The 22,146-nt window shown below is 42.8% G+C and overlaps 1 protein-coding gene across 1 annotated transcript in view; it reads right to left on the bottom strand.

Moving 5' to 3' along the window:
- Positions 1-17,568, bottom strand: part of ACTN2 (actinin alpha 2) — a 65,798-nt gene extending 48,230 nt beyond the window's left edge. Inside the window, exon 1 of the mRNA XM_006738269.3 lies at positions 17,302-17,568. Coding sequence (XP_006738332.2) covers positions 17,302-17,427 — 126 coding nt within the window. The 5' untranslated portion in view covers positions 17,428-17,568. The remainder of the gene's footprint in view (positions 1-17,301) is intronic.
- Positions 17,569-22,146: the final 4,578 nt, after the last annotated feature.

Below are 22,146 nucleotides of genomic sequence, written 5' to 3'. Positions count from 1 at the left end.
TGGAGTCCCAGGATCGAGTCCCACATCGGGCTCCCTGCTCGTCAGGGAGCCTGCTTCTCCCTCTGACCCTCCCCCCTTTCATGTGCTTGCTCTCTCTCATTATCTCTGTCTCAAATAAATAAATAAAATTTAAAAAAAAAAAAAAAAAGAAATACCTGGCACGTGACACCACTTGTACACTCCCAAAAATACTGGTGAAAGTGACACAGACGCAAGGGGGGTCTTTGCTTTGTGCTCTGGACAGTACCTGGCACATAGTGACGCTCAATGACTCTCTGTTGCATAGGATCTGATTTGTCAGACTTTCTGGGACAGAGTAAAGAAGATAGCAATCAAATTTTTTTTTTTGACTGAAATTTCAATATAAAAAAGACTGAGGAGTTGAAAATCTGTATCTGCTAAAAAAAAAAAATCTCTATCTGCTCAAGTTCCAGGTTTTAAAAAATTATCATGTCAAACTTAACTACAGAATCCTTAAATGTTAAAAGAGACTCTGTAATCTTGCCAAAAAAGAAAAAAAACCTTGTGAAAAATAAAAGACAACCTCACGGCTGAGGGCATCTAAAAATAGAATCCGGCTAATGGATGATTCTTTAAGTGGGTAGGTTAAAGATGTTCTCTCCCAGCACTTGAAAAGATTATTCTATCCATGTCTGGTTTTAATCAGGGATTTGGAACCCTGAATTTTAGGCGTCAGTCACCAGGCTCAGAAGACGGGCTACCATTTAGGTCCTGGGCTGTGAAGAATATATAAAGAAAGGTGCTAAAAGCTCTAAGACTGCCTAACAGGAGACAAAAACAAATGCTCTTCAGGTTTTTTAACAAAGCCAAATCCAGCCCAGACGGATTCCGGCTTGAGGGACAGCCTCTCTGGTATGTGGAATCTCCTCCATACCTTCCAGAAAGGATGGGACAGATCAAAGTTAGGGAATTTGGAAAGGTGTCATGACAGTTAGTAAGGCTACTTTATATAAGGGAAAAGTCTGGGCTTCAATGGGAAACCTGATCATTGTCTACAGCACGCCTTCCATGCTATTCCACAACTCATAAGTCATAGATAAAGGAGAACCATGCAAGTAATTCTTGCCTATAGACAAGAAAAGCATTCTGTTCGGTACAGAGACAATCCTTCCTCCCAGAGGGACATTCATTTAACTCTTCCTAATCTATAAATGTGCCTATTCTTTGGATTTTTTTTTTTTTAACTGCTTGCAACTCCTCTCCAGTTTTTTCTTTGCCAGTGAGTTAAATAACATCTTTAGCATGTGTTCATTTTTATATTTGTGTGAGAGTCATGATTTTTTTACCTTTATGTAAGAATTGTCTTTTAATACTTTAGGATCTAAAGAGAGGTCAACATGCAAATATGCTGAAATATTCATTATTCCGATCTAAATGTTACTGATTTCGGTGAAGACAAATAGTAACTGATACACAAGAATGATACGCAGAACTAACTGAAGTCTATCATTTGCTGATCTTAAGTTACAGAATGCTTCCCCTGTCCTGTGAAAATGACAACTGTCCTAAGTCTCAGCTTACTGGATTCCTTTTCTATGTCAAAGCCTCCGTTTAAAGTCTAATACGTGTCCCCATGTTCCCTCTTATACAAATCACCATAAATAATATTGGATTTGGGCTGAATTATTTAGCACTTTTCTGTTTCATATAGATCTTACATTTATCTAGAAGCTAAAGTATTTCCATCTGTTAATTTCCTCCCTGCTCAAGAAAATTTCCCGCAAACGTTTTATCACCACTTACAGGAGTCCTTATTACTCATGCTCCTGATTCTTTTTTTTTTTTTTTTAAGATTTTATTTATTTGACAGAGAGAGACACAGCAAGAGAGGGAACACAAGCAGGGGGAGTGGGAGAGGGAGAAGCAGGCTCCCCCATGCGGGACTCGATCCCAGGACCCCGGGATGATGACCTGAGCTGAAGGCAGACGCTTAACTGACTGAGCCACCCAGGCGTCCCACACTCCTGATTCTTATTTCTCAGCTGCAATTACTCATCTCTTCGTCTCTATTATCGGCAAGGCATGTGAAGCAACACAGCAAAGACATCAAACCCTTCTCTGATCCGCTGATTCTCAGGGTTAGTTGCAACTCATGCTACCTCTACTTTCATTCCAAGGGGTGTTTTAAAATTCTTGAAACAGGGGCGCCTGGGTGGCTCCGTCGGTTAGACGTCTGACTCTTGGCGTCAGCTCAGGTCATGATCTCATGGGTCGTGGGATCAAGCCATGGGGCTCTGTGCTCAGCGGGAAGGCTGCTTAAAGATTCTCTCCCTCTGCCCCTCCCCCCACCCGTGTTGCTCTCTCTCTCTCTCAAATAAATGGATAAATCTTTAAAAAACTTCTTGAAACAAAATTTTTATATAAAAATTTGTAAAGCTTATTTTAAAAAACCTTTTATTAAAAAAAAAAAGCTATAGCTTTCTTTCTTCCAAAGGACAGTTAGCAAATGATCTTGATGAAACTCTCCATTTTAACTGTTACATGGAAAAAAGGAGGTTAGAAATATACAGATTCTTCCCAAACTATTTTACGGCTGGAAGCATATGTTAAACTAACCAAATATCTTCAGAGTCAAAGCCTCAGTCATTTTTGCTCTAAAAGGTTTAAAAAAAAAAAAAAGTGGTAAACTCAAAGAACCACATGAAAGTGCTCTGGGTGCTTGGTCATGCAAGCTTAGAGCAATCCCCAGGCCATGAGCCTGACTTAGCCACTGACTGGGAGTTCTGTGGGGTCACACCTGCCTCCCCCAAGCTGGCACGAGCTACGTGGAGAATTCCTTTGAGGACTTTCTGGTAAGCAAGCATTTAAGGCTCCCAACAAACAGCCTTACATATGATTGATCCTGAGCTATGCTTCCCAAAATAACTTGTTCCCTTGGAGCCTGGGTAATTATGAGCAAGATGTGGCTCTGTGACAGGGCAGACCCAACTGTTGCTTGGTTTTAGGCAACAGCAAACGTTGATTATACTTTCATTATTCTCTTCTTGAGGAATTCAAGATTTTCTTTAGAAAAGCCAACTGATGTTTCCCTCCTCGGCCCATCCCGGCAACAGGGGAAGCAGCTTGTACGACACAGATAGCAAAATAAATATTCTTTAATTCAAGTTCACCATACTGTTACTATTTTCAGGGACCCAAATAAATGGCTGCCTACACAGAGGGATTAAAGCGTTCATTTAGAACGAGACAGCTCTCTGTAACACACCACATTCTGTGCATTAGTATTTTGGACCAGAGCACGGTTCTAAGTCAGGAATAGCCCCCCCCCCTCAATCAGGTATGTCTACAGGTTTCCTCTCCATATGGTAAAAGCTCTGTTTAACAGTAGGGGTAAAAACAGGGAAGCTGGGCATTCCCAAAGTTCCTGCTCACTCCACACTGTAGGGAACCAGGCAGGGATTTCCTCCTTCAAAAAGTTCTTGCCTAGGACTCGTGCTGAGTGGAGAGTAGTCACAAAAATATAGAATGAAGTCCTCATATCCTGAGACATTTCAGATAATTATATATTAGAATATAAAATTCATCAACATATGCTTTCATAACATAAAGTGTTCTAGTAGACAATATGGCCAAAAGTTAACACAGTTTTCTCTAGATTGTGACTTTTAAGAATTTCTTATCCATATTTTCTGTAGGGAATGTGTATGACTGATGCAAAATGTATCTTAAAAAAGTAACTCGGGAAAGTATATACAATTTGTTAGCCTAGATTCTTTAGTCTTTGTGGTTATCTGTAATTATGTTAGCTAGTTCTACTTCATTAGTCCTCCACATTTCTCCCTGAAAAAAAAAGAAAGACTACTTAAATTGGATATAATTAAGCAACCCCAGATTTCTGAAGTTAATCAACGAAGTGCTGCTTCAGGATTTTTTAAAGTTTCACATTAAAATCCCTATTTCGACATCGCATTTCAAAACCCTAATGGAGAAGGTACACACTGTCCAAGTTCTAGGACCGCAGAATAGAAATCCTTTGGAGTCTGTAATATCCAGTTACCCAGATACCAGTTACAGCAATAGAACCCACTGTCACACACCAGGTATTTCTGACAGGCTTTCTCCTCCTTCCTTACCAAGTCCTTAAAAGTCCAACACTGACAGGCCCACCTGTGTCTGAGTATAGAAACAAGGGCAATCTTTACAGTAAACGTGAATTTATCATACAGTAAATATACTTACCACCACTTCACTCCCAGATTTCCAAGGGCCTGAACACACACACACATATATATACATATATCTATATATATGTATGTGTGTGTGTGTATATATATATATACATATATATACATTTTTTTTTTTTTTTTAAAAAGAAAGACTTAAACTGCCTGAAGAACAAAGCCAGAGATTTGACTCTGGTGACTGGTCCGCATATTTAAATAACGTTAACCCTTCGTTTTTCAGACGTGCAAAATAAGCATCCTTGAAGCACAGCACATATTATCAAACTGTCTGAAGTGGGAGTCTATACAGTATTTATAAAACCATATAGATGGCATATCAAATACCAAAAGCATATGGCAGCATGCATTTCAGAGGGGCACCTGGCCCACCAGTGGGGTCGGTGATCCTGCGTCCCTCCACACACAGAGCTCACTCCCACAGCTCTCTGCAAGGCTTGGTCTTCTAAAGGATTCGTGAATTAAAAGATTCAGAAGTTACTAACTAGACTCTGGTATTTAAATCTGCCAAACTATAAGAAATCTCACTTCACCGATATCTGAATTTTTTAAAGTTCAGAAATGGGCAAGTGCTTTGAGAAAAGGCATTACTAACCTATATATAAATTATTTGGGTCTCAACATTATTTTACCATTCTCTGAGGTCGCCATGGGTATGTCCTCAGAACAGAGTGACCATTGAGTTATTGTCTAAACTGGATTACTTCTGCGAGCCGAAGCAGAGGCAGTTTCTAATTTCCAGCCACAACTGGGACCATCCTGGGCCGATGTGGATGCAAAGTCCCTATCTCTCACTCCACCTCCTCATACCCTTTCATGAACAACAGAGGGCCAGAGAAATGAACAACACATTGCACACCTTAAATTTACACAATGTTGTCTGACAATTACAGCTCAATAAAGCTGGGGGGAAAATATAAAATAAATAAAATAAAATGAATTTTTGCAAGGAATGAGGTGGCCTACAGCTGCAGCATGTATGCAGCCCCCCATCACTCCCAGGGCTCCCTAGAAATGCACACATGTAAGCAGGCAGGGGCCCGATCTGTGTCTAAATAAAATCCCCGGAAGCAGTCTTGGCAAGACCGCCCCTAAAAATAACCTTTCCCCAAGAACCCTTTAAATGTCTGTTCTCTCCTTCCTCCGGCTGTGCTCTGGGGGTGGTGGAGGAAATGAAGATGTACGAGTATCAAATTCAGCACCCTCAGACATTTTTCCCACCTCCTGTCTCAAATCCAAGCTCTCCGTCCAAAGCAGTGATAGCAGTGGTCATAGGAATGGAGAGAGAACTAGACCAAAAACCCTGAAAGAGGTTATAGGGTCACTTCATCAGATCAGTCTGCAGTAGGAGAGAGATACTCCTTACACACGGCGCATACCCTATCAGTACTGACTTCATACATGGGCTCAAACTCCTAGCAGTGAACCATTCATATACTTTTTTTTTTTTTTAAAGATTTTATTTATTTATTTGACAGAGAGAGACACAGCGAGAGAGGGAACACAAGCAGGGGGAGTGGGAGAGGGAGAAGCAGGCTCCCCGCAGAGCAGGGAGCCCGATGCGGGACTCGATCCCAGGACCCTGGGATCATGACCCGAGCTGAAGGCAGCTGCTCAACCAACTGAGCCACCCAGGCGCCCCTGAACCATTCATATTTTCACAGGATGTGAGGAAGCTCTGAATTTGCCTAAAGTGCTTCGCATACTTCCATCCTCTTCTCATGGATAGCCAGAAATCTACCCTGAGGGTCCCTCCTGGAAGTAGACAATGGGTGGTTATCATCTTAGAAAGGTCACCTCTAAAATACAGGTGATCTCTGGAAAGGCAGGTGTTGGGAACCTTTCATTTTTAAGAACATGAGAAATCCTTAGGAAAATTCGGGGGTGAGGGGAGGTGTACAAGCAGGGCAGAGGAGGGAGGAGGCCCAGATGGCCAGAGGGGTAGCAGGAAGCATGGGATTTGGGGTGAAAAGAGAGGTGCTCTGAGAGGGAAAGGCGACAACCGGCCTCCTTTGAAGTTCTGCTTCATGCTGATTTCTTTCAAAATTGTGTTTAGGGAATGAAACACTTGTTGAACATAAAAACTTTGTTTTTCCTCTTAGAAGTGGACATCCCTGGTGGCCATTTCACGATGTATGCACACATCAAAACATTCTGTACACTTGAAATATATACAATTTATTATTTGTCAATTATACCTCAATAAAGCTGGGGTGGTGGGGGAGAAGCAGACATTCACTATCCAGGAAACTTGGGTTTTCCTTGACCAGCTGGGTTCAGAAGGATTCACTATGTTCTATATTCTCTCGGCTCCTGTGTACGTTTGAAACTTTCCGTAGTAGGAAGTTAAAGAACAGAAAAGTGCGATTTTTTTTTTTTTAATGTAAAGTAAAGGGAGTCCTTGGTACTGCCACGTCACAGTGTTTAGGCTGAATCTCTGTGGACCCCAAATCTTAGAGAGCATTGCTGTCCACTAAGACATCACGCCTATCCTAGAGGATGACTCTAATCTGTGCTCTTGCCTCTTGGAGTCCCATCTGCTGGTTCCAACAGGGAGTTGCCTCAAGTACTTAGGCATCCTGAACTCTGGCGTCTTTTGGAACTGAGTCAGCCAGACCAGCGGTTAATTCCAAAGCTACGCCCCTAATGGCGTGTTCTACTAAACTCCGTTTAGAAGTTTACTTGGCTTTTCCTGTGGTCCCTTTTCTCCTCCTTTGGCATTTCTGTTGAACACACCAACTGCTGTAGTCTGACCTACAGAAAACCTCCGAATGACAATGTTCCCCAGGCCTCAAAATTTAGTTCTCTCATCTCATCAGATGCCCCCAATTGTACCCATTTAGGAACGAAAAATTCACAGGCACATACCCTTCCACAAAGGCAGTCGGTGACGGGTAAAGTGAGAAATGAGGAATACTGAATCCTGCGCTTCTGCTCTGAGTTGTAGGTTATGCGTAAGTCTGGGCAGAAAGCAACAACAACAACAACAACAAAAACCCAGAAAGTGCTTAGTAGTTAAAAGCACAGCCTTCAGAGTTAAGTAACCTGGCTCCAAAATTCAGCTCTGCCACTTGTGGACCAGAGGACCCGATAAAATATTAGTACCTCCACATTTTATAAAGTTCCCATTGAGAGACAGAGCTGTATCTTTGTACTTTATTATTCTGTCCCAGCTACCCTTCCCCGCCCTCAACAACCCTTGGACAAGTTACTTAACTTCCTTGGCTAAAAAAGCAATGCGTCCATGTGCAGGTAACATACTCGGCTCTCAAGACTGTTGTGAAGAGTGAATAGAATAGCATCGATGGTTAAAACAGTGATTCCCAAGAAATAGCTACTTTGGGGTGCCTGGGTGGCTCAAGCGTTGGGCATCTGCCTTCGGTTCAGGTCATGATCTCGGGGTCCTGAGATCGGGCCCCGCGTCGGGCTCCCTGCTCAGCGGGAGGCCTGTTTCTCCCTCTCCCACTCCCCCTGCTTGTGTTCCCTCTCTTGCTGTCTCTCTCTCTCTTTCAAATAAATAAATAAATAAAATCTTAAAAAAAAAAAAAAAAGAAATAGCCGCTTTGCCCCTTTACACTGAATAGTTTGGGATACTAAGAATAATACGCCAAATCCCCTCCCCCTCTTTTTCTTAATTCACTAGCAAACATTCACATATTAAAATATCACTTTTACCATCTTGCTGGAATTCTTTTTGTTTTGGTGTTATACCGAGAAAAAATTTAAGTATCCTTCTGTTTCAGAATTTAACAATAGAGATCAAAATAGGCAATAAAATAACCAGCCACCTCCTATTTCATAAATTTCCAGTAACAGAATAGAAATTATACAGTTTGCAAGATACAAAATGCATGGTTTGCCTTTTTCCAACTAATGTCTCTCCCCCCACATCCCAGCCCAATCTCACTCTCACCCCTTCCTCCCCTGAAAAATGTGTTTGTCTCAAAATAGAAAAATATTATCCTCTGTGGGTAATCTCTAAACTGATTACAATTCTGTATGTGTCTTCTACCGTTTTCATGACTGATGTTCTCCAACACCCAAAATACCAGTAATGTTTTCTAAAAGCCTTAAAACAAAACATCTAAATGAGGGCAATAATTTGTTTCATTGCCTTAATTTTATAAATGATAAAATAGAAAAAAAGGAAACCTATCTTGGAGTTAAATTCTACATTTAGTGTAAGATGAAACAAATTCTACTGTTTTCAGTAATCCTTACCAATTTTCAATACAATCTTCCTCAAGAAAGCCTATCGTTGGCCATTTCAACTGCAGAAGGGTTTTATGCCCCAGACCTGAGCACACCACCATAAATAATTTCTCGCAGCTTTTCACTTCCTTTGAAAGCATAACTTATCTCATCGGCTAAGAGATATCCCATCCCACGAGCCAAATCCCTGAGCTTCTCTTCCAGCAGCTACATCAATTCAAATGCCAGATTCAGCCTGGCAAACTTCCAGTGCAATACCAAGATGAGATTTCTCCAGGAAGGGAATCAAAGACATCTCGGCAGTTCGAGTGGTTCCAAGTCGTCTGAGGCATGCACATCATGCAGAGAAGCAATGCGTCCATGTGCAGGTAACATCACCGCTTCCTGAGGAAGTCCTCTCCTCTTAGATCTTCCTCCACGTTCCCCTCCCCATAGTTTCAACCTCTGCCTATGAGTAGAGAGCTTCTATGCCTGAACCTCCAGCTCGACCCTTCTCCTTGATATTTCCATTGGATATCAAGCCCTCGATCCAAACCTCACATTTTTAACTAGGACAAACCCCAATGATCCCCCTTACTTTCCTAAATGAACACCAAAGGCGTTAGAGATAAGGCTAGAAATGATTAGGATTCAGTTTTCTGGTTTGGCTACCGCGTTGGTATCGGACAAGGATCTCAAACACAGTGGGACAGAGTAGTAGCATAGTTTTATTGGGTTGAACGTGAGAAACTGCAGTTTTTGGAGGTGAAAATGGTCAATGTCGAGAGTTTCACGTGGTTCAACCTAATATAAAATTCCTCAAAATTCTAATAAAGACCAACGACATTACCTAACTTCTAAATAATTATTATTTTCACATCCTATTTGACTATCATGAAATAAAGACTCCTTATGACTCTAAAAGGTAGGATTTCTTGATTTGCCATTCTCAATTGTAACTGTCTACATAAGACTCAATTACAGGTTCATATTAATTACGGTTCTCATTTCCCCCAAACGACCTCATATTCACCGACTTGTCCATTTGGTCCTCACAATCGCTAAAAAAGGAAAGTTTTTTTTCCCCAAGATTGCAGGTCTTTTAGTGAAAAGGTTGTCACAGACACTACTACTAAGAATCTATTTTCAATGTATAATTATTCCTGGGGATTATAACTAATACCTTTACCTCCTACAAAAACAAACAAATGAAGCAAGACAACTCAAAGTCATGCTAACTTCTTAGCCTTGGACTTGGCATTCAGGTCGATTCTGTTCCAGGAACGCACACACTCTTCCGAATCACCCATGTCTATTCACTATTTTCCAATTCCGCTACCGTGAAGCACAGCGTGTTTTCCAAAAAAAAAATCTGTTTTACCAAAACCACACATTTAAATTTATACTTATGTGAATCATTCACGTAATTTTTCTTTATTAAGTGGGTAAAGATTTTCAATCTGCAAAAAAAAAAGGTCATTTCAAATCAAATTTACATGACCAGAAATTTTGCTCATTAATATGGTGACACATTATAATTTAAATAAATCTGCATGTATGAATTTTTAATTCCAAAATTCTCTAAATTCCAATTTTTTTTTTAATTAAGCAGCTTGTCTTTGAAGGCTCAATCTTAGACTAAGAATTAAGTCAGATAACTTTATTCATTTTGAGGACTTGAATAAAACACTTTTTTAAAATCACTACAGAACAGGCATGAATTGGAGTTAATACATACATAGCTCAAGGATAAAGACTGTAAAAAAAAAAAGTTTCTTAATTATTACATTTAAAATTTTTAATTGTACTAAACTAAATGCTTTTCAGAAATAGGACTCATAATTTTCTCATTCCACAAATGAGTATAGAGTCTGAGTGGGCTCAGTGCTTGGCCTGGGGCACCAGAGAAGAGTGTCTGCTCGTAGTCCTCAGAGAGACCATGACAGCCCCAGGTGACCCATGTTCTAGAAGGCTGGCCTCTTGGAGGAGGGACTCCAGAATGGGCGGAGGTCGTCAGGGCTGGGTCTATGGCAAAGGGGTGAATCAAACAGGGTGAGGGCCACTCTGTGGGGTTGGACCTTGATCCTGTTGGGGGGGAAATGGAATAGCAGACAGAGCTTAGCTCAGACCTGGCTTCACAGAGCACTGTAGGAGGTCTGAGCTCTCTCCTGAAGACAATAAAGAACCACAGAGGGACTTTAAGCAGGAAATACCATGAGCAGGCTTGTGTTCCATAAAGATCACTCCTGCCAGCATCATGGAGGAAAGCCCGAAGAGAAGCAGGAACCATGGAAAGGTGACAAAGCAGGAGGCCATCACCCTAACCCAGGCAGGAAACACAGAAACTCTGAAGACCTTAAAGTATGGAACGGGAAGAAGGGGCAGGGTCCAGAAGACTTTAGCAGGTGGGCTCCATCAGAGTTGGGAGAGAGGGAGGCACCAAGGATAACTCCCAGGATCCCACTTGGGTGGCAGGAAGGAAGATGTTTCCTTCGCCAGCCTAGTTGAACTGGGTGGCCCTCCTCTGCGCTTTGCACTGACCTTTCTGTCTCTTGAACCAGGCTATAAGCTCCTTAAGGCCTAAGGCGGTGTCAACTCAATTCTCTATCCCTGGCCCCTAGCAGGCCCATAATAAATGTCAAATGAATAGAAGAATGAATGGCCATGCCTGCGCCCCATTTATATCTTGCTCTTCACTGGGGTTGCAGGTCAAAGCATCTTCTAGGTTCTGGCAGAGAAAACCGTGGGGAGGGGAGGGGTGTGTGTGCCCCCCGGCATGCCTGCATGGGCTCAGATTCGTTGTTTGTATAAAAAATGTTCCTCAGACTCCTTTAGAAAGACCAATTCCTTGCACTCAAGATTCTCCTGCCTTCGGAATTTGTCTAGCACGGCAGTTAGCAAACGTTCCCCCTAATCTCTGCTTTCTGTTCTTTCTGGAAGAATTCGCACTGTTCCCAGGGAAACAGTGGTACGATTCTGACTGTCCTCCAACGTATGCCGTACCACCTCCTCTGCTCATCATGGTGGCTCCCCCACCCACTCGGGTCCTGCGCCTTTTCTGTAGGTGTCTCCCAGCTGCAGCAACTGAATGCAGCATGCGCTGACAGCTTTCTGAAGCCGCGTTCATTACGTTTCCCAGCTAAGAATTGTATTTGTCCTCCCACACTCTTGGAGAATCTTCTCTGGAGTTCAAGTTTCTCCCGCGGTGAACTGGGCTGAAGGGGTGAGGCACGCTCCGGGACATATCCCGGGGCCTTGGGGAGGGTCCAAAGACAAAGAGTGACTTTTCCGCCTTACGCCCTGTGCATCTGTGATCATCTACAGCAAACCAAGTGCATTTAGAACAACAGTCCCTCCGGGGGCAGAGGTTGCTTCGGGCTCATCCTAGATTCTGCCTTTCCACGCCTATCCACCAACATCTTTCCCTGGACATCAAAGTCCCCTTGGAACTCCAGCCCTCCCCTTCAAGCAGTGGCCGCAGGGACACACCATCCTCCCCTCCGCCCTGGAGTGCACCCCCCTCCCCCACCCTGGATGACATAGGCTGTAGATGTGTGGCTTTCTCTCTCCTGGCAGGTACACAGACTCTCCTCATCAGTTTGCTTGTTTCTTGTCAATACCACGGTCTTGAGTTTCCAGTCCAAGAGCTCTCAGGGTGGGATCATGTCTGCTTAACTGGACTTATACAGCAGCCTGCCGTGGAATAGCATGGGGCCATTTAATACTTTTATAATCCCTCCTGACCACTCTCAAGTTGATGCTTTCCTCACCATTGCTCCTACCAGCCCCTGGTTTTAATCCTCACCACTCTACCCAGCGGGTCCTATCTTGGGCTCCTGCCTGGGTCTCCCGGTCTCAGGTCCTCAGGCATCTGATTCGTTCTGCAAACAGTCTGCTTCTTTAAGCATGGCCCTCTGGAGCTCCAATACCTGCAGGGCTCCACCCTCACCCCAGTCTGCTATAACCTGGCCCCCTCTCTCTTCTCTCTGCATTCCAATCTGCACCATGAGCTTCAGCCAAGCCTGTCTCCTCCTCATGTTCCCTCAAGCACATCACAATCAGTAGACACCTCCAGGAACATGGAGCCGGGCGTCCTAGCCTGGCCACCTTGGCTACTTTCTCCTTTTAGATTCCCCGTCTCTGAGCTTGTCCCTTCAGCCCTTTGTCAGAGGGTGGTGAGTGGGGCCTGTGAAAGAAGGGGGTGAGGGTACTTTCATGGCGCTAAAGGGTGACATAAACACTTATTATGGTGACATCCCACTTATCAACCCCCCACCCTCTGCCCAAGAAACACAACAGTCTCTTCATTCCATTTCTCCAACCAGGAATATGATTTTTCTCTCCTCTCTACTCAGCTAATGTTTAGTTACTACTCAAATTAAGGTCTGGCCCAAGTCCTACTCGCTCACAAAGCTACTTCCTCATTGTCCTCACCCACGATAGCTTTCCTGATTTGACCTATAATTTCTGTTCTTTACACAACAAGCACCTGCCACTTAATATTAAGCTATGTATTATTTTTTTCCAAGTGTTCAAGTGTGTAAATCCTCTCTTTACAAGGACATATCAGGATGATGGGAAGTTAGTGTTTTAATGGACCCGGAGTTTCAGTTCGGGGCAATGGAAAAGCTCAGAAGAAGGGTGGTGGCGATTGCTCGATACTGTGAATGTATTAATGTCACTGAATCGTACACCTAAGAATGGTTAAAATGGTAAATTTTATGTGATGTATATTTTACCACACACACAAAACAGTACAGCAAAGTCACTAAGGAACAAATCCGTGCTTCATCATCCCCCACCAGTCCAAGTGTGGAGCTGACTACTGTTTTGCCAGTTAATAAAAATATTTGCTGCACGAGAATAATAACATTTGAACCTTTACAGCATATGGAGCCCCTTCCACATGGACTAGTTTAACCATTTGATCCTGAAAAACACGATGAGGTAAGAAAGGTATCACTTATCTTTATTTTCTAGGTAAATGGACATGCGAAGGTTTAGTGACTTGATTATGGTCAGAGAGTACTAGGGAGTGCTGAGAGTCCTCTGGGTTTCATGAATCTGAGAAAGTTCACGTGCCTTTCGGTAACTGTTCACCTTGTTGAAACACGTAGTGCTTTTTCTCCCAGGGAAAATTCACGCAAAGGCAGATTTCATTGGGCAGGGGAGAAGAGGCTTCACTTTGCACCCTTCATCAGCAGGTGCTCTCCACGGACATTGGAAGGGGCAACCCTGAGGTTCCCCGGCTCTCTATTTAACCTGGACCCTGTGGACAGATGGTCCCACACATGTCCTTGCATGCTGCCTTGCAACATTTTAGCCCGGGTGACAGGATGAACAGGAGATACTCTGAGGTGAATGGTGAATCGGTCCATCTAAATTATGACTATGCAGAAGAACTTGACTTTCTCTAGGGATGATTAAAACCAGTGAGAACTCCAAATGGGGAATAAATGAACCACTCTCTTACTCTCCCAACAACTGGTAAAAAAGTTTATCGCTCAGCTAGCCATATACAAATTAAGGATGTAAGGACCCTTTAGGTCTCAAAACACACAGTCATTTCCTTAAAAGGCCTGTGCTAGCCTCCCAGAGTGGTGAAGGACAGCGCCCCGTGCTTACAGAGATAGCACACATAGTCAGCATTGCTGTTCTGGCAAATCACCTCCTGATTAGGCTTCAGTTGAACTGAAGGTTGAATGTGTTCCTTGGTTCCAAGAGGAGCGTGCTTCTAACTATCAAAGCTCCAGAAGCTGCAAAAGTCCACTGAAAGACAGCCTAATTTTACATGAATGTAAATATCCCTACCCCTGTTTACTAAACACCCCTGGAAGAGAAGGGGAGCACTTTGAAATGCCTGTACATACTTAATGCTAAATTCAATGTCTTCTAAATTGCCTCCTTTTGGGAAAAGCACTACGTTTCCTCAAGATATTGAAAATGGAACTACCACACGACCCAGAAATTTCACTTCTGAGTATAAAACCAAAAAAATTGGAAAGCAGGGTCACGAAAAGATATTTGTACACCCATACTTAGACAAAAGCAACCCAAGTGTCCATCTACAGATTAACAGATAAACAAAATGTGGTACATACATACAGAGGAGTACCATTCAGCCTTAAAACGGAAGGAAATTCTGACTGATGCTATAACATGGATGGACCTTGAAAACATTATGCTAAGTGAAATAAGCCAGACGCAAAAGGACGAATACTGTCGGATTTCACTTATATGAGGTCCCTAGAGGAGTCAAATTCATACAGATGGAAAGTAGTAGGGTGGTTTCCAGGTGCTGAGGAGAGGGGAGAATGTAAAGTTACTCTCTAATGGGTATACAGAGTTTAGTTTTGCAAGATGAAAAGAGTTCTGGAGATTGGTTGCATAACACAGCAATGTGCAGGTACTCAACCCTAATGAACTGCACTCTTAAAAACAGTTAAGAGTAAACTTCTTGTTATATGGATTTTACCAAAACTTAAAAAAATCACCACCAAAGGAAAAAAAAAAAAAAAGCACTATATTTTCACTAAGTCCTTCTGTAGCAAGGAATTCCACACCAGAAAGCAAGGATTACCACAGCCTATAAGACTCTCTGAACTGTGGATATAATTAGGCACCGCATCAATTAAAACGCTACGGACGTCATCATGTGTTACCAACATCTGTTGACAGATCTCATACCCAGCATATCACTGAAATGGGGTGTGGAGAAGGTAGCCCACAATAGAAACAATGGTATTTTATCCTTGTCCTGTTCCAACAGTTTGTCTCATGGGACATAAATAGAGACCACTGCTCTTACCCTGAACTCACAGTTCAATATTATTTTATTGACTTGAGTAGGTTCTATACCAAAAGTAGAAATAGAGTATCTTCTAGATCTGTTCAGATCTGTGTCCTAATGCAGTGGGGTTCCCCCCTCCCCCCTGCATCTATAACACTCAATCTATCTAGAAAAAAAAAAGAATTCTCACTTTAAACTTTCTAGCATTCTTTTGAACTGGGATTGGGAAGTATATCCACTTTTTAATAACATATGTCAAGTGCTATACAATTACAATAATACATTCACACAGGAATCCCAAACCTAAAAAAAAAATTACAATGATGCCATTCTATCCAAAAATATTGTGAATACGTTAAAAAAAAATAAGACAGGAGATATATGTCAATGTGGCTTTTGGAAACTGACATTAGCTCTATCCTGCTATTGTACTGTAAGAAAAAACAAACACAAAACCCAAAACAACAGAAATTATTGTGATTAGACTATTACTCCTAAAAATGATGAGCAGACTACCTGTCCAATCTCTTAGGTACTTTACTATTTCTCATAAGAAAAAAAAGGCAACCTTTGAAACTAAGACTTAGGAGTTTAAAAAAAAAAAACATGAAAAACATAGTAATCAAAACTGTAGGAAATTCTTTTAAAGAAAAACACTCATGCTGAAAGTTAAAGTCGCTTTTTAACTTCTTGCTGACTGATAATGCATCAGCTAGACCAGATGACACATTAATAATCCTCAGGCCATGTGTTTCTCTCGCAATGTCATTTAAAAAACAGTAGAAGGTCTGAAATGTTATTTTCCTTTATAGACTCAACTTCTATTTATCACTTCCATTCTCTTGTTTCCAAAAAGGTGGGGGTGGTAAAAGTCTCAGGAAACTAAGGTAGAGAGTGAAACACAGCCAAATTAGAGCTTTAAAATAATAATAGTAAATGGTATTTGACCAGAAAGGGTAGACAACAAAAGAGAAATCCTGATATAAAAATAATGTCCCGTTATTTGAGAATTATCCAAATAGGGAGAGATCCTCCCAGCTAAAGCTGTTCATTGGGAGAGAAGGATGGGATGTGTATGTGTTGCCCACAGTCCTACGCTAATTTAGCATGTCATACAGCACACTCACTCACAGGGGCAGCTACACAGAGCACTTCCCATGCACACATATGGTCAACAGAGGTTATTCACTTAAAAGCAAGTCCTTCGCAGGGAAATCCACTTTGCCTCATGCCCAGAAAAATAGGGGGGAAACGTGTACGGCACTTTGCTTTTGTCATGACGCTATCACAAAGTTGGGTTAGCAGGTCTGGGTTGGCATGTCTGACTCCACCAGGCTCTGTGCCCAGTCAAACAGGAGGTGGGATTTAGCCTCCTGGTGAGCATTCCCTACTTGTTCTAGCCAAGGGGATCAAGAAGAAACCTTGAAATAGTGGAATATTCCACTGGGCCTCCAGAAAGCACCAACCAAGAAGGGCAGGGAGCTTTCAGAGCTGGCTGACTCCCTCCTCCCTGGGTGCTTACCTCAATGAACCATAAATAGAGTGTGAAATAATTATTACTTTATTGGTGAGTGTCTGGTGTTCATACAGCATCCCTCTCTTAGGAGCCCAAAACATTTAAGAAATGATTTGCAATTTCTCTTTGGGCAGCCCTGTGGAAAGCCGAATGACACTGATTCATCTGACATCTTTTATTTGGGGAGAGATGGGCTAGGGGGCAAATGAACACAGTGGTGCAAGTAAAGTGTACCTCCTGTGGCCAAGGTCACAGACTCAAGGGGTCAGGAGCAGACCTGAGACTCTTTCAGATTCTGGTCTAACGCTGATTAAAGCAGGAACACACCTACAGAGCACTGTTCCTCTTCTAACATTTTTCGTTCTGTGACTCTTACGTTACTTACACGCGCGCGCGCACACACTGGACGCCCAATTTCGTGCCTGTCCCTGGACGTGTTCTCCTTCCTAACGGGATACCCGGGCTACGAGGACACAGGACAACACAACACCTCCACCACGCGCCCTCTCGCTAATGCACGCAGCCGGCGAGCCCGCGGGGGACTGGGACACACAGACACGGGAGCCGAGCCCGCAGACGGCGGGCACGGGGCCCTTGCTGACCTTCCTCTGCTGCTTCTCCCAGGCCGGGTCGAGCAGCAGGTCGCGGTCCCACTCCTCCTCCTGGATCATGTACTCGTCATCGTCATAGACGTAGTTGTACTGCACGCCGGGCTCTATCTGGTTCATGGCGCTCGGGGAGCCGGGGCTGCGGCGGGGCGCGCGGGGCTCGGACGGACTGACGGACGGGCGGGCGGAGACGCGGCGGGGCCGGCGGGACGCGCGGAGCTCGGCGGAGGCGCAGGCGGCGGACTGGCGGGCGCGGGGTGACCTTCGCGCGGCTCCTCTCGGGGCTGCACGCCTACACGCTGGGTCGCGGACGAAGCACCAGCTCGGACCGCGAGCAACCGCCGCGCGCCTTAATACCCACGCCGCGGGTCACGTGGCCTCCCGGCCGCGCCCCCGCCCCGCCCTCCTCCCGCCCCCACCCCCGCCCCGGCCGCTCCGAGCACGTGCGGGTGGGCCGGGGCACCGGGCGGCCAGGGGTCTGCGCTCACGCAGCTGCAGCAAACTTCCTTGGTCGCGAGCTGAGCCTGCTTGCACCAGCCCACGCCTCCCACTTACCCTCTGGCTCGCGGTGGGCTTGGCTTGCCGGCGCCTGGGTCGGTTACGGGGGGGGGGGCGGGGGGTGAGCGGGGGTGATGGGTGTACGCGGCCAGGGGAGGCCTCCACCTCCAACGCATCCCAAGTTTTCCATATATCATTTGCATATTCGCGTTTTCCACATACTTCCACAGATATCATGCACCTACACCCCTGAAAAGTATAGTTTAAAGGCTACAGAATCCCTTCTTCTTCTCCCCTCCCTCATCTGGGGAAATCAAGAAAAGAGACTTGGATCAACCATATTAAAATGGCAGGAACCAAACCAAAGGCGGAAAGTGTCAGCTCTCACCTGCCAGTCATAAATTTAAAAGAACTGACAATGGTGGACAAGCAGCCAGCTTCATGTTACACTTCTATCTTGCCGTCATATGCTCCACATAAGCATTTCCATCCTTGTGGTTCTGCTTAGCTGTTCCCTGTCAATTATGTCCGGAAGGAATCAAGGCGAGGTCCTGTGGAACCAGCAGGTTGAAATCTTTTCGTCACCTTATTTATTAAGCACCTGCTGTAATCCAGACACTGTTAGGCACTGGGGACCCAGAGGCGAACTGATAGGCAGGGCCCTTTCCTTCTGAAATTTAAGTCTAAATTGAATAAAAACTGCCCGCAGATGCTACACAACTGTTTGTGCTTCAAGAGCTTTCCATTTGTTGACATGTTTCAAGCTGAAACTATGCCTAGATTTATCATTGTTCCTTAGAATTTTGACATCACTTAGTTATATTGCTTTGAGCTTTTTTGCAAAAAGACGTTGACAAATTAGCATATAGACTGCATTCACATTTTGAAAAACATAGTCACTAGAACATGAACTCCACGAGAGCAGGGATTTTGTCTTGTTCATAGCTGTAACTCCCAGCAACTTGAGGGATATCTACTACATAATAGGTGCTCAAATATTTGTTGAAGGAATAAGCAGTCTTAGAAATAGTGATTGAGCTAATTTACCTGGATTAAATTTAAGATTTTAAGTTTATATTTTGTATTAAAATCATACTCTCTGAAAAAGTTTATCACTAAACGTTAACTATTAGAAAATTTATCAACAATTATAAAAACTGTGAATCCTAGTCTTCAAAATTAACTGTGGGGACTTCAGGTTGCAGATGAGGTGAAATAAAAGGAACCAGATTTACCTTCCTTCCTGAAATAACCCAAATCTGGGGAACAAATATATATGAAACAAAAATTTTCAAGACATTGGTCATCAGGTAAAGAAGGGTGATGATGTAAAGAAATAAACAACATGAGCACTATGATTGCCCCAGTCATTCCTTGTCCCATCCATGAATGCATGGGAGAAAAGTACCTGAAACCAAGGAAAGAAGCACCCAAAAGAACTAGAAGGAATGGTCCTTGGAACCTCTAAAGGGCCTGGAATAGTTCCTGTTTCCATTAGCCAGTGTGGAAAACCTCGTAATTCACAGAGCATCAGATGGAGTATTCAGAAGTGGGGGGATATTACCCCTAAACTGAATTATATCATTCAATTATACCATTTGCTGGATCTGCTGGGAAAAGCTCGAAAGAGCTCCAAAAGGACCAAATGGTTTGTTTCCAAGTCATTTAACCATGTCCCAGAACAAAGCTCAAAAATGTCTATAGGAGGGGTGCCTGGGTGGCTCAGTGGGTTAGGTGTCCGATTCTTGATTTCGACTCAGGTAATGATCTCAGGGTGATGAGATTGAGCACCACATCTGTCTCCATGCTCAGCGGGGATCTGCTTGGGATTCTCTCTCTCCCTCTCCCTCTGCCCCTCACAACTCTCTCTCTCTCTCTCAAATAAATAAATAAATAAATCTTTTTAAAAAATGTCTATAGGAAATCAAAAACATTCAACACTTAAACCAAAGTAAAATTTACAATTTCTGGCACCTATCAAAGATTACCAGATGTGCAAAGAAGCAGGAAAGATCCATAATGAGGAGATCACTCAAAACTGACCCAAAACTGACACATGAGTAGGAAAGAACATTAAAAGTAATTATCACTGTATTCCATATATTCAAGTAGCTGGAGGAAAAATTTAACATGTTAAGTAGAGATATAGAAGAGAATTTTTTAAAAAGACCTAAATTGAATATGTAGAGATGAAAATGTGGTATCTGAGCTTAAAAATACACCAAATGGAAAAAAAAAATAAAAATATACTGAATGGGCTTAATTATGGGGTAAACATTGCATAAGAAAAGATGAATGAACTTGAAAACATAGCAATAGAAATAATCCAGTATGAAACCCAGAGAGGAAAAGACTTTTAAAAAATAAGCAAAGAATCAGTAAAGTGTGGGAAAACTTTAAGCCGCCTACTATCTGTGTAATTGGAGTTTCTGAAGTGGGAGGACAGAAAAAATTATTTGAAGAAATAATAGCTTAAGTCAAGATATTAATAAGATTTCTACCTCTGGCTCAGATGGAGTAAATGAGGACTGGGATCACCTCTTCTGAAACAATAAAAAAAAAAGACAAAATATATGAAACAATTGTTTTCAAGACACTGGACATCAGACAATGAAGTACAGGAATCCCAAGAGATGGGAAATAAATGAGGAAAGTCCTCAAATGGTCTCATTTTATAGCCTTGAGAGAACTTGTAAGCCAGAACATTGAGGTAGGGTCTAGGGGACTCCCAGAGTTGAGATGAAGCTGAGTCTGTGCAAAAGTACAGCTAGTATTCACAGGACAGGATATCAGAGGGGGAACACTACAGAGAGAGCTCTGGAGACCTTCAGTGTCCCATTGAGTATTGGCAGAGCTTGGAGCAGAGCGTGATTGTGAGGAAAGAACCCAATACCAGGGAGACAGCCATCTGAAGGGGGTAAGGGAATGGTGCACAGCAGTCATGCAGGACCAGGTGGGTGCCTGAGCCAACCACAGGACTGCAAAAAACTCATAGGCCACAGAGCAGTGGGTAGAGTGCTTAGGAAGGTCGTGCCTCAGCAGTGTGGAATTAATTATTCCTAGGTTACTCCTAGAATGAACCTCACCTGAACCCAGCCTAGCAAATCATAAAACAATCATAAAGTCACAAATGCAGGACCCAAGAGAATAAAAATGTTTCCAAGTAACTTGTTTCCAAGTGACTTAACTGTTTCCAAGAAACTGAACTACATCACAGAACAAAAGCTCAAGAAGATTTATAGGAATACAAAAATATCCAGCACCCAACAATGTCAAAACCACATGATCTGGCAAGCAAAGATTCCCACACGTGAAACAGGCAGAAAAACATAACCCATGATAATGAGAATAACAATCAATCAAAACTGACCCAGGGTTGAGAAGTTAGTTACCAGATAAGGACATTAAAACAGTTATTACACCTGTGTTCTGTAGATTTAAAAAGTTAAACAGAAACATGGAAGATATTTTTTAAAGACCTGAATGAAACTTTTAGAGATTAAAACCACCGTATTTGAGATGAAGAATACACTACATGGGATTAAGTGCAGATAAGACATGGCAGAAGAAAAGATTAGTGAATTTGAAAGCATAGAAATAGAAACTCTCTAAAATACAGACCGAGAAAGATAATCCAAAAGAATGAAAAGAGTTTCAGTGATGTCGTTGGAGGGGTGACTCACCGTGGGTACTGAGGATGCCTATATAGTCTTGCCCGTATACCAAAATTGCAGGACCCTGGCAGCAATTTACCTGGGCCATTGCTCAAGATTGTATTTGCAATGAGCAAATTTGACAGATGAGGGAAACAAAGAGCAGTGTTCCTCCTCCTTGCTATTAAAGTTATGAGTCCCCAAGTTTAGTGTTCCTCTCTTATGAAACCATCTATGTGAGCAGGTTTCCATTATGGGCATCACCCCCCTCCGTGAAACTGGGGGATTATAGAAAACCACCATGAACAGCAAGATAGATCATAGTCAGGGCCATAAAACAACTCTCAATAAAGTTAAAAGGATGCAAGTCTTACACAATATGCTTTCGGACCACAACAGAATTAAATTAGAAATTAGTAACCAAAGGATCTCTAGAAAATCCCCAGATATTTGGAAATTCAGTAACATCTAGGTAATCCCAAAATCAAAGAAGAAATTAAAAGGGGGAAATTAGCAAGTATTTTTTTAACGAATGAAAATGAAAACACAATAGATCAGAAGTTGTGGGGTGCCACTGAAACAGTAATTAAGGGAACATTTAAAGCATTAAGTGCCTATATCAAAAAAGAATGATCTTACATTAATGACCTCAAGCTTCCATCTTAAAAAAAAAAAACTAGGAAAAAAA

This window comes from Leptonychotes weddellii, chromosome 6 (assembly GCF_054177405.1).
Source record: "Leptonychotes weddellii isolate Sample4059 chromosome 6, ASM5417740v2, whole genome shotgun sequence".
NCBI classification, from domain to species: Eukaryota; Metazoa; Chordata; class Mammalia; order Carnivora; family Phocidae; genus Leptonychotes; species Leptonychotes weddellii.
The sequence above is the reverse complement of the archived record's forward strand: the minus strand, read 5'-3'. Positions and strand labels throughout refer to the sequence as shown.